Below are 13,765 nucleotides of genomic sequence, written 5' to 3'. Positions count from 1 at the left end.
AGCGGACATCCCTGTCATGTTCCTGACCTTACAGGAAAAGCTCTCAGTTTTTGCCACGTTGAGGATGATATTAGCTGTGGGTCTTTTGTATATGGACTTTGTGATGTTGAGGTATGTTCCTTCTATCCCTACTTCTTGAAGTTTTTTTTATCAAGAAAGGATGCTGTAGGGGTGTCTGCGTGGCTCAACCAGTTAAACGCTCCCTTCAGCTCAAGTCATGACCTCAGAGTCCTGGGATCAAGCCCCACGTTGGGCTCCCTGCTCACTGGAGAGCCTTTTCTCCCTCTCCCTCTACTGCTCCCCCCCCCCACTTGTGCTCTCTCACTCTCTCTCAAATAAATAAATAAATAAAATCTTAAAAAAAAAAAAAAGAAAAGATGCTGTATTTTGTCAAATGCTTTCTCTGCATCTATTGAGAGGATTGTGGGAGGTTTATTAATTCCATCTCCTTACTCATTTTTGGTCAGCTGGGATTTTCTTCTTTTTTTATGAGTCTTTTTTTTCTACTTTTTTTATGAGACTTTTTTTTCAGTCTTGGTAGATTTTAAATTTCTAGGAATTTATTTCTTCTAGGTTATCTAATTCTTTGGCTTATAATTGTTCATAGTAGCCTCTTACAATCATTTGTATTTCCATGGTGTTGGCTAGTATTCTTTCCACTTTTTTATAATTTTGTTTGAGTTCTCATTCTTTATTCGTTATTGTAGCTTAAGGTTTAGCAATTTTGCTTATATTTTCAAAAAAACCCAACTCTTAGTTTCATTGTTTTTTTTTTTCTTTTCTGTTGTCTTTCTAGTCTCTATTTCATTTATTTCTACTTGAAGATTTATTATTTCCTTCTTTCTGCTAACTTTAGGCCCATGGAAATGGGCCCAAAGAACAAATAGTTATTTTTCCTAATTTCTTGATGTATAAAGTTAGGTTATTTCAGATCTTCCTTTTTTCTTAATGTAGGCATTTATCACTATAAATTTCCCTCTTAAAACTGCTTTTGCAGCATCCTATAAGTTTTGATACATTATGTTTTCATTTTCATTTGTCTCAAGATATTTTCTGATTTCCCTTTTGATTTCTTCCTTGACCCATTGGTTGTTCAGGAGTGTGTTGTCTAATTTCCATGCATTTGTGAATTTTTCAGTTTTCTTCCTGTTATTGATTTCTAGTTTTATACCATTTATACCATTCTATACCATTGGTTTCTAGTTTTATGCCCTCTTTATAATGATATAAAGAAAAGATACTTGATATAATTTCAATCTTCTTGGATTTGGTTGCTTTGTGACCCAACATATGATCTATGATCTACCTGGAGAATATGTATTTTGGTGTGTTGAATGGAATGTTCTTTATATGTCTGTCAGTCTATTTGATCTGTAAGTATTATTCAGATCCACTGTTTCCTTGTTAATTTTCTGTTTGTATTATCTAACCAATGTTGAAAGTGGGATGTTGAAGCCCCTTACTATAATTTTATTGCTATCTATTTCTCCCTTCAGTTCTGTTAATATTTGTTTTAAATATTTAGGTGCTCCAGTGCTAGGCATATATATTTACAGATGTTATATCTTCTTGATGTATTGGTACCTCCACCATGGTATAGTGAACTTGTCTCTTGTGACCAATTTTGTCTTAAAGTCTATTTTAACTGATATAAATATAGGCACTCCTGCTCTCTTTTGGATACCATTTGCATGGAATCTTTTTTCCAATCCTTCACTTTCAGCCTATGTTTGTCCTTAAACCTTAAGTGAGTCTCTTGTAGGCAGCATATTGTTGGATTTGGGTTTTTTAAATCCATTCATCCATTCTGTATTTTGATTGGAGAGTTTAAGCATTCACATATGAAGTAATTATTGATAGATAAGGACTTATTATTGCCATTCTGCTCATTGTTTTTCGACTGTTTCTTTAGTTCCTTTGTTCCCTTTTTCTTCTCTTACTGGCTTCCTTTGTGATTTATTTTATGTAGTTGTGCTTTAATTCCTTTCTCTTTATCTTTCATCTGCTATATGTTTTTTCTTTGTGATTACCATGAAGCTTCTAGAAAACATCTTACAAATATAAGTAGACTGTATTCTTGTGTCAATCGCCCAAGAAAATTCAGGAGAAAAATCATACCTTTTAGGTGCCAACATTAAAGATTAAAGTTACCTCCTAAGACTACTGCCTAAACTTTCTTCCTCAATGCTGACCATGTACTCTTGCTTACCCATTGTTTATAAATGTTGTTTCCAACTTCCAGTACAGTTAGCACATTTTCTCAAGTTTTACAATTGTAAGGATGATAATCACTACAGGAAAACAGGGAATTCATGCCACTTATTTCTTGAGGTAATAGTCATCTATTCACCAGCTCCTTTTCCAGGAAACAGGAAAATGATCCACCCATAACTTTTGGGTAGATAAAGCATATGAACTCTGAAGCTACATTCTAAAGGGTAGAGGGTCAATGGCCAGGCTATCATTATTCTGAGGACCACTGAGGCCGTTGATAGATATCTCCATTTTGCAGGCTTTCCTGATAGCCCTGGAAAGACACCCACTATAAGAGAAGGTATGTCCCAGAGTTCAGTTCTGAAGCATATACATAATTTTTACACCTATAGTATTTCCAGCCCTGCCCATCCAGAAATAGGTTTGGCTCAAGAAATTACGGTTTACAGATATGATGGAATTTTTAAATTAAATTTGTTTGTTGAATGTCTACTCAGTTCCAAGCCCCATGCCAAGGCACAGATATAATTCAAGGCTTTAAGGAGTTCATAGCCTAGTGGAGGAAGGGGAAAATTAGACATAGACCTATAAAACAGGGTAGGAAATGTGAAAAGATAAAAGTAACCACAGGGCACTAATTAAACTTAATGTGGGGTGGGGTCAGAAAAAACTTCCTGAAAGAGATGACACCTCAATTGAGTTTTAAAGATGAGCATAATTTTCCAAATGAAGAATGGAGGTGGGGGGAACAGAGTGGAGAAGGAGGTGAGCAGAGAGGGGCATCATCAGTGCATGCACAGAGATGAGAAACAGCATGGTGAGTGCAGTAAAGGAGAAGTTGTGGGGCAGAGAATGGTGACCGAATCAGTTAGAGAAACAGGTAGGGGCCAGATTACAAAGGACCTTGTACTTATACATAAACTTGATCTCATAGGTAAACTCTTCCTGGAAGTTAATAAGCTAATCCTGTGAGATACTACTTGAATCACTCCCCCCTCACCAAAATAAATGTGCTATATGAGGAAGTGGGGGAGGGAAAGATTGAATTCAATACTCCCTCTTGGAGAGTTTCAATGCATATCCGTATGTTAAAAATTCTGAGATATTCTACAAGAAGGGGTTCTATAAGAAACCAGTTTAACTTTGTTTAAACTGGCATTTCCCAAACAAATTTGAGCATAGAAGCTTTTGTTGTTGTTATGCAGTCGCTATTAACATTCTTTGCAGCAAGTGTTCTTTGGAACCCACTTTGGAAAATGCTGTAGGACCTGAGGAGCCATTTTAAGCAGGAGGGTGGTATAGTCCTATTTGTCTTTTAGATAAGTCACTGTGATTTAATGATGGAAATATTGGAGGTAGGAAGACCAGTTGAAGGTTATTATTTAGGCAAGAAGTTATAATGTCCTAAATTAATAGATACAAGAATGGAAAGGGGTATATTTGACAAATATTTGGAAGGTAAGATTGATAGAGCTTGGAAATGGAGGGAGAAAGAGGATTGACATGAGTGATCACGGGGTAATGAGTCCATTCACTGAGACCAGGAATACAAGAGCAGGTTTTAGATGAGTTCAGTGGAGATTTAGGTACCAGTGATATGTCTAAGATATGTCTAACCACTGTTGAATTTATGAGTCTAAAGACATGGTACTGAGAGTTTTGGAAGGAAAAATACAGATTTGAGGAGCATCCATGGGTAGCGTTAAAACTATGAGTGCAGCTGAGAACAAGGATGGAGAGATTATAAGGTAAGAATGATAGAGAGAGTTAACTCTTCTAAGGAAAACTAACATTAAAAAGAAAAAGAAAAGGAGGAGTTCATGGAAGGGACCAAAAAGGAAAGGGGTCACAAAAATAGGAGGAATGCCAGTAGAGGGCACTCTCAGAAAAGCCATTAAAAGACAGCATGGAGATGGGGAAGCCTGGGTGGCTCAGACAGGTAAAAATCTGATTCGTGATTTTGGCTTAGGCCATGATCTCAGGGTCCTGGGACTGAGCTCCATGTCAGGCTCCATGCTCAGTGGGGAGTCTGCATGAGGATTCTCTCCTTCTCCCTCTGCCCGTCCCCTGATCACATACACACACTCTCTCTCTCTCTTTCTCAAATAAATAAACAAATCTTAAAAAAAAAAAAAAAAAGACAACATGGAGAGGTGCCTGGATGGCTCAGTGTTGGACTCTTGATCTCACCTCAGGTCTTGATCTCAGGGTTATGAGTTCAAGTCCCATGTTGGGCTCCACACTAAGCATGGAGCCTACTTTAAAAAAAAAAAAAAGACAACATGGGAGTGGGTCACTACATGGGATTGTTAGTTTAAAAAAAGTAAATGTGGTAGGTCATTATGACAATGGCCCCACTGTATCCATGCCTTTCTGTGTCCATGTCTCCTTGCAACTGACATTACTGCTTCTCCCAAGAAAGGGAGTCTACCTCTTCACACATTGACTCTGGACTAGCTTGGTAATTTTCTTTAACTCATAGAATGGGAGTAAAAATGGTGTTATTCAAGTTCCAGAATGTAGGATTTAGAGGCCTTGCAGCTTCTCCTCTTCCTCCATTGGGATCCACCATACTGGGAAGAAACCAGTCCACTCTGCTGGAAAATAGAAGGCCACATGGAAGACAACCAAAGTGCTCTGAAAGACAACCAGCATCAACTGCCAAATCTGTGATTGAGGACATTCTGGACCCTCTAGTCCCACTGAACTATGAGATGACCACAGAAACATTAATGTTCCCAGCCCAGACCAAGGACAGAATCATCCAGATTGCCAACCCATACAACTATGAGAAACAATAAGCCATTGTTTTAAGCCAGTAAGTTTGGGGCTGGTTTGATATACAGCAAAGGCTAATCAAAACAGAAATCAGTACCAATTGTGCAGAGCCTCCATAACAAAGGGGTAAAACATGTGACATTAGCTTTGGGAGTTGGGGGTGAGTTGAGTCAGAGAGCAGTGCAAAAACTAGTTTAAGGGGCCAAAGGGAGGCAGCCATGCTAATGAAGAGGCACCACAATGGGCAATACTGTCACCTGAGGCCACTTGGACGGTGGGAAACGTGCCCAATGAACTTATCAATCTGGCTGCTATTTCTAGATTTCTAATATTCTAAAAATATTTAAACGATCAACTGTTTAAGCCACTTATGATAAAGTATGGGAAAAGAGAGAGAAACCAAAGAGAAATAGTTTACTCAGCAGCAGAAATCAGAGAAAATATAGAGTCCATGATTTGCCAGGTTGCAAACTAAACTTGTTTCTCATCTGCAGTCTCCCCAGCTGGCAAAAGATCTAAAAGTAAAGATCAAATCTTGAGTGCTGACTGTAAAATATGGCCTCAGGTTCAAGATCAAATCAAGGGTGTGCCTGAAGACCCTTTGCTAAGACCACTGAAAGATTAAAGCTGGCACTCAGTGGCCCATCTGAAAAGGAATTGTGGAGTAGACTATTGAAAATACACACGTTTTTAAGGAAATTGTACCAGGTTGGACTAAAAAAGGCAGAAATTATTCTAAATGAATAGAAACATCCCAGAAATCAGGCTGAGAAGGCTAGTCAGCTACAAACATAGATTATTTCCTATTGAAATATAAAGAATGAGGTGCTCTGGTGCATATTCCCAGCTGGATTTCAGAATTGCCATGGACCAGTGATGACTAAGTACTTCCTGTTATTCCCCTTTGTGAACAGAAGTGTCTGTTGATTGGCACTAAATGTTGGGGAGTGGGGTGGGAGACAGAAAACTTGTTTCTTAGTTCATAGGTCTCTGGATCAAGAGGAATCATACTTAAAGAGATGCAGTCAATGAGCCTCAGCACGTCTAGACCAAATGCAGATCATGAGATACTGGACTTTGAGTCTGACACCATAATAGGATGAAGCTTGGAATGTGTGTGTGTGTGGCGGGGGGTTCTTAGAAAAGGATGAGTGTATTTTGTTTATAGGAGGGATATAAATATTTGTGGCCAGTGAGAACACTGTGATATATATTAAATATTGTTATATCTTAATTTGTTTTCCTTTTCTTTTTTTCTTTTTCTCGTATCTAAATGAGAAGATGCATGTTAGCTAAACCTACCATGGTAATCATTTCACAATATATGTAAATCAAACCATGACACTGTATACATGAAATTTATACAGCAATGCATGACAATTATTACTCAATAAAACTGGGTGGGGGAAAGCATCCAAGAAAAAACAAACAAACAAAAATATGGTCACAAATTCTTTGCATCTGTTACCATTGAGAGATTGGGTCTGTTGCCCCAACCTTTGAATTAACATGGCCTTATTTACAAGTCGGGTAGTAGGGTACCAACTCTTGGCTGCGTGCCTCAGTTTATGTGGCCTCTCATTCTTCGGAGGCAAGCTTCCTCACATGATAATCACAGGTACTTCTTCAAAGTAGAAGGTGGAAGCTGTAAATCTTTGCAAAGCATAGGCCCCAGAACATTCCCAAAGTCACTTCTGAAACATTTTATTGGTCAAAACAAGACACAGTAACAGTCCAAATTCAATGAGATAGGTGTAGCAGGGAGGGATATAGGCACCACCTCTTAATAGGGGGCTCTAAAAAAATTTGTGACCATACTATACTGCTCTGGGCAAGAAACTTTCAAACTGCGAATATTTTAAATTAAGTTTAGAAATGCTTAAAAAAAAAGGAAATATAGTATTAATATTTTTGTATTAAGGAGAAATATGTTCTTTAACAGAAAAAAATAGAAGAGAAGAAGGAATTTATAGGTTAAAAGAGACTTAAAGGGCATATCCTTTAATTACAATGTAATTGTAATTATACAAATTCAATTTAAAAATATAAACTGTGAGGGGCGCCTGAGTGGCTCAGTCAGTAAAGGGTCTGACTCTTGATTTTGGCTCAGGATGATGATATCTCAGGGTCATGATCTCAGGGCTGTGAGATCAAGCCCCATGTTGGGCTCTATGCTCAGTGGGGAGTCTACAAGAGAATCTTTCTCTCCCTCTCCTTCCGCCCCTCCTTCCTCTTGTGCTCTCTCTTTTTTTCTCTTTCTCTAAAAAGTAAATAAATCTTAAAATATATGTATGTAAACTGTGGAAAATACACATTGATCACATTAACAAGACAATTGGAAATTTGATCACTGACTTGATATTTGATGTTATTAAGGAACTATTATTAATTTCTAGGTACCATATTAATATTTTACTATGTTTTTTAAAAGACTTAAAATTTTTGAGATGCATACTGAAGTATTTACAGATGAAATAATATTACATCTGGGATTTGATTCAAAATAGTATAGAAGGTAGAGTAGTGAATGAGGCTGCAGATGGGACAGGGTTAGTCATGTTGGTTTTTAAGCCTGGGCAATGGGTACATAGGGACTCATTACAGTGTTATATCTACTTTTGTATATGTTAAAAATTCTTCAAATGAGTTTTAAAATAAAATTTTAAAGAATGGACTCGGCATAATGAATATATGGGCATATTTTTGTGTACTTGTAATATTGAATAAAATGTGTCCTATTAGACTATAACCTCAATTTAAAATGTGCAATTTGGTAAATTATTTAAACTTGATTTTACCTAGTAATCTTTCTAACTTTTAATATAAGTTATTTAAGCTATATAGTGATATATAAGAATATTTATTTAAAAATACAATCTTCCTTATATTAAAACATTTAATCTTAAATCTTAAATATTTTAAGAGAATTTTTGATTCATTAGTTTTATTTTAATGTATTAGATTGCAAGAGTTAAAAAAGCACTTAAGAGAATTTTATATAAAAGAAACTCGAATACATTAAATTTATAAAATTTATAAAACAGATGCAAAAAAAATTTGAAGATGTTTAGTTAAATAAGTACATAAATGGCACCAAATATTATTCAAAGACCCCTCAAAAGTGAACTGCTAAAAATTACTAGACTTAGAATCAGAATAATAAGATCTGTGACTTGAACTTAAACCCAGGACATTTATTGTTATTTTTTAACTTTAATAAAGCAAACAAATTTTGATAACTAATAGGCTATCAAAAGGTGAAAAAATTTTTTCTAGTCACCCAAAAGCCTTATGTAAGAAATAAGAACATTGCAAGAATTAAAAATAAATAAATAGAAAGCAGATTATGTGACTTGTACCAACCATTTGTATTATAGCGACATGCAATCTGGCTTCTTCTATTAAAACTTCTTCTGTTGGGGACTCCTCCTCCTTTTTGTTATCATGTGAAACATGACAAGCATCAGACTAGGTTTAAAAACATAAGGAGACAAAGTTAAAAATAAGCTAAAATATATAGGAGCTGCCAAACACTTCACTCAAAAAGATTTCAATAACTCAAATCAGAATTGCTAAAATGAAGGGCTATGTATAACTGGATTCCCTTTCCATATGAGAAATGTTGCTTTTAATCATGGTAACAATTCATTTGAGGAGATCTGCAAGTCAGATTCTCCCCCAAACTTGTCTATGCTTGACTGCTCTCTGAAGCAACCTGTGTCTTCTGCTTTTTTTTTTTTTTAATGATTTTTTATTATATTATGTTAGTCACCATACAGTACATCCCCGGTTTCCGATGTAAGGCTCGATGATTCATTAGTTGCATATAACACCCAGTGGACCATGCAATACGTGCCCTCCTTACTACCCATCACCGGTCTATCCCATTCCCCCACCCCCCTCCCCTCTGAGGCCCTCAATTTGTTTCTCATAGTCCATAGTCTCTCATGTTTCATTCCCCCTTCTGATTACCCCCCCTTTTTTTATCCCTTTCTTCCCCTACTGATCATCCTAGTTCTTATGTTCCATAGATGAGAGAAATCATATGATAGTTGTCTTTCTCTGCTTGACTTATTTCACTTAGCATTATCTCCTCCAGTGCCGTCCATGTTGCAGCAAATGTTGAGAACTTGTTCTTTCTGATAGCTGAGTAATATTCCATTGTATATATGGACCACAACTTCTTAATCCAGTCTTCTGCTTTTTATAATCACATGAGGACAGATTGTTCAGCTCCTCAAACGGTTGGAAACATCAGCTTGGCAGAGGCCATTCATAGTTACTAAATCAGCCAGTGCATAAAAACACCGATTCTCCTGTATTTGGCAAATAACCTAGATAACCAAGAGCTTCTCTTTAGAGAGAATCCAAAGTCTTTTCACCAAGATAGCAAAGCTAGTAAATATATGCCCCTTCTCAGTTTTCTGACATTTCATTAGCAAGAGAGGCAGACCCAGGAGAAAAGGAAGACTATTTTTTTTGCCAGGTATCAACTCACAGGAATGTTGTATTCAATCTTTGTTTTTTCTTCTACCAAGGTCCAATTAACATTCGTCAAAATTTTTTCTGTTTTGAATAGTGTTATTGTGTTCTGTATTATCTCCTGAATGTGCTTAATGGCATTTTGCATGGCCATTTGCCTTGGGAGGGAAATAGCACACAAACCTGTAACCAAAAAAAAAAAAAAAAAAAAAAAAGCAAGGGTCTTAATAGAATACAGCGAAGACTGCAAGAAGAGGCAAAATCCTGAGAGGTGTAGTGAAATCTTGTTGCTGCAGTGAATCACCTGCACAGCCAAACAATAGTGCTTAGAGCAAGGACAACCTTTGGTCCAAAATTTTCCAAAAATCACCCAACTACCTGTTTCTTCCAGCTGTAGAGCTCTGCATTTTCTGACTCAACTGCTAAGGAATGCTTTATTATTTTCCTTTCATTCACGTTAGCTAGAGACGTGACTTGCTACTTGCAGGTCCCCAATCAGTATTTCTTAAAGTGTAGGAAACTACTCGTGTCTTCTACAGGTAGGAAGGCTGCCTATTAAACTATGCAAATTCCTTGGCTCCACCTCATACCTAGATAACCAGATGGGCCTTGGAATTTGCATTTGAACAATTTCTCCAACTGATTCTTATAAAATTTTTTTTTATATTTAAAGGTCACTGCAATAGAGATCCCTCAAATTTAGTATATCTGTTTCCTGGCCAGCAAATCTACATGTTCCAAAAATTGTAACCATTTGTATTTTCTTGAGGTATGAATTTGAAGTTATAGCTATGAGGCTCACTCACCAAAAAGAAGAATTTTTTTGTTTAAAGATTCTATTTATTCATTACACAGAGAGAGAGAGAGCACAAACAAGGGAAGCAGCAGCTGGAGGGAGAGGGAGAAGCAGGGATCCTGATGTGGGGCTTGACCCCAGGACCCTGGGATCATGAACTGAGCCAAAGACAGATGCTTAACGCACTGAGCCACCCAGGTGCCCCCCAAAAGAATTTAATTAGTGAATGAACTTAGTCCGCTTACTTGGAATTCCATCTCGATAAAATTATTCTCTCTTCGTAATTGCACATGAAAGTTCTCATAAAGAGTTAAAATGAGTTCTAAATGTTTAGCTTAACTTTATTGCATTCTTGACGGGACACTGTGTGTAATGATATTTGAAATTTTCAGGATTCCAAAGGTGAGGAAGTATATTCCTCTTGATTTACTGTGGTCCAGAGCAAAGATGCATTTGACTATAGGCTGAAGTTAGAAGTTCTCAGCTTTAGATTCAAAATTCCCATGGTTAAGACCACACAAGAAGACATTTTTCTCATTTGCCTAATTATATCCTACCCATACAATGGAGCAACAGCAACTTTACAGCTGCTCTGAGGAAACATGAGTATATGTGGACCACTTGATGGCACCGATACATTTGAATGAACTCCCTGTGTTTAAGATGATCCTGGAAGAGTATGAGGAGGGGATCTCTTAAAGCCTTAGACTAGACAGAAGTAGTTGGTTTGAAACTCTTACTGATAAAACTCAACTCTGTCATGTATTAAATGTGTGCCACACAGTATTTCTAGAAAGGATGAACATGGTGGATTCTGAGAGGAGAAAGACCTTATTATATACTTTTGCTTTATAATGAAAAAAATTGAGGTTTAGCTACAACAATAAAAAAAAAATTGGGGAGGGGCGCCTGGGTGGCTCAGTTTGTTAAGCATCCAACTCTTGATTTTAGCACAGGTCATGATCTCATGGTCTTGAGATTGAGCTCCCTGTCAGGCTCCATGCTGAGTGTGAAGTCTGCTTGGGATTCTCCCCCACCCCCGCCCCTCTGCCTTGCTCTCACACACACACACACACTCTCTCTCTCTCAAAAACACATCCATCCATCCATCCATCCATCCATACATCCATACATACAACTTTAAAAATTTTTGCAAGGGAAGAAAAAGAGAAGAAAAAAATATAACCATGATAGTAAAGCCCCTGGTTGATTTGTCTTTGAGTGTCAGAATGAGGAATCACAAGAAAAGAAGCATGGGAGAAACCCAGATATTATATCCTAAGCAAAGAGAATGGAGTGGGTCTGGATCCCTGGGAGTCAAAGGAATTAGTGGGAAGAGGTGTGAGAAAGGCTTCAAAGATCAAATTAACTTCATTCGTGCTCCAGTGTAGACTTTTGCTGACAAAGCATAACTTTCTACTGAGAAAAAGAACAAATCCATAACTGGGGGAAAAGGAGAGCTACCAAAAATTTGCCCCATTTACTAGCTCAGTTTACCTATTGGAGCCCTTGGGTTTGAGGGGGGCAGTAATAGGATGCTCTGCTACAGTTTTTGTGGGGTGCAGTTTTAGAAATGGGCATGACTGTGAAAAAACATAGGCAGAGAGGTGATGTGTCTCATGGGTAGGATAGGGTAAATTCACCAGGCTATTTCCTTGTTTAGAAGAACTCTCTTTCAACATCATCCTTCCATTGACCTCTCATTAGTTCCATGCTTTCCAAGAAACTTTCTGATTACTAGTTTTGTTTATCAAGGAAATTGGTATTTAGAGGTAAACATCCTGAATAATGATCACAATTATTTCAGACATAGAAATAAATCATCCTCATTATAAATTAATAAATTGATTTTCTGCTTTATCCACATTTTCCTGTGAGTGCAGCATATGTAAATCTCCAGCAGTCTGATCAATTCTAGATACACTGAAAGAACCACGCACTTGCAGAGCTAAAGACCAGGCCATGGGATATTGAGTGATACTAAGGCCCTATTCTAAGACTTTGTGTAATCCCACCCAGCCTTCTCCAACCCCGGTTGACTGTACTGCCACCAATTATCTTATCCTAGGTTTCTCTATTGACCATGTGTCTATGTGTGATTTTATCATGTTTATGCATTTTATTATTAATGGCCTCAAATGTCTTCTGGAAATAGGCAACTGTGACACAGCCTACTGACTGTCTCCCAATATCCATTCACCCCTTCTTCTTTTACCAACTGAATCTCCAAGTTTTGGCTGAGCACATGGTCAACCAGATAGGGATAATATTTCATAGCTTCTTTTACCCATGCATGTCAATGTGACCAAATTCTGGCCAATGGAATGTGAGTGGTAATGATACATACAATTTCTAGACTGTGCACTTAAAAAAAAGGTGCTTTTTACCCTCCATTGCCACCCATCTCCCCATTTCCCCTCTCTAGTTAGTTGGACTGAAGATATAGTGGTAGTGAGCCAGCTTCTATCCTGCAGACAAGAACAAAACCCCAGGGAGTAGAGGAAGAAACAAAAGAGAAACAGAACCATTCCACTCTTTTGGATATTTTGATGGAAGGGAAAAGAAAGTACTCTATCTTGTTTAAGCCACTGTGAGTGTGGTTTCTGTTAAACTGGCTGAACCAATATCCCAATTAATACAACATCTATAAATAATGAGTGAATGAAAATGAATATTTCATAATCAGTTCCTTGAACTCCATAAGAAATGTCCCCATCCCCCCCCAACAATAATCTAGTTGCATTATTCTCCCCAGTTAATTAATGAAAGATAGATATACTTTACCTAATGTCCTGGCTGAATGAGTCATCATGTATGAATTTATTCCCATAGTCATTAGTGATATTACCTGTACATACAATATAAACTAAAAAAACAAAACACACAAATAGTTAGAACCAAAAAATGAATAAGTTCTCCAAAGGGAATCATTGTTCAACTAACCACCAACAACAAAATTCTATCTTAATCCACATTTTTAAATCCTGCTTCTGATAAGTAAATTGAGGCAGAAGGGTTGTTTTGCAGACACTGCTTGAATATAATACACTGAAACAGAAACTAGTTTTCAATGTGAATGAGAAAAGAGTTTATAATTTCTGGGAGGGATAAGAGCACTGATCAAAGAGCTCTCCACCGTTGCTGCTTTCAGCAGGAGCCTTGCAAACCCAGCAAGGTGGTAAGCATCACAGATATGGCTCTGGAGCCTGCAGGGCCGGAGAGAAACCCAGCAACCGCAGGCAGTGATGACCACAACGGGGATGGGAAAGGGTATCTTCCACCAGCATTTACTACAGCTACTCAGGAGGCTCTGAAGAAACCTGCAGGAACCATGATGGAGTCTGGAGAGGCACCGTGCAAAAGCAAAAACACAGCCACTTTTGTAGGTCTTAGCTCTGCCACTTACTAGCCATATAATTTGGAATCAGTTGACTTAGCCATTCTGAGCCTCAGTGTCCTTCACTAGAAAATGGAGTTAACAGCAGTATGTCCTTT

The 13,765-nt window shown here is 37.5% G+C and overlaps 1 protein-coding gene across 1 annotated transcript in view; it reads right to left on the bottom strand.

The window, feature by feature from the left end:
• Positions 1–13,765, bottom strand: part of SLC9C2 (solute carrier family 9 member C2 (putative)) — a 104,059-nt gene that overhangs the window by 51,870 nt on the left and 38,424 nt on the right. The window contains exons 10-12 of the mRNA XM_045811414.2: positions 13,055–13,136; positions 9,491–9,657; positions 8,356–8,460 (exon numbers count right to left, since the gene is read on the bottom strand). Of these exons, the coding sequence (XP_045667370.2) occupies positions 8,356–8,460; positions 9,491–9,657; positions 13,055–13,136 (354 nt within the window). The remainder of the gene's footprint in view (positions 1–8,355; positions 8,461–9,490; positions 9,658–13,054; positions 13,137–13,765) is intronic.

This window comes from Ursus americanus, chromosome 2 (assembly GCF_024610735.1).
Source record: "Ursus americanus isolate L20-20 chromosome 2, mUrsAme1.1.p, whole genome shotgun sequence".
Classification (NCBI taxonomy): domain Eukaryota; kingdom Metazoa; phylum Chordata; class Mammalia; order Carnivora; family Ursidae; genus Ursus; species Ursus americanus.
The sequence above is the reverse complement of the archived record's forward strand: the minus strand, read 5'-3'. Positions and strand labels throughout refer to the sequence as shown.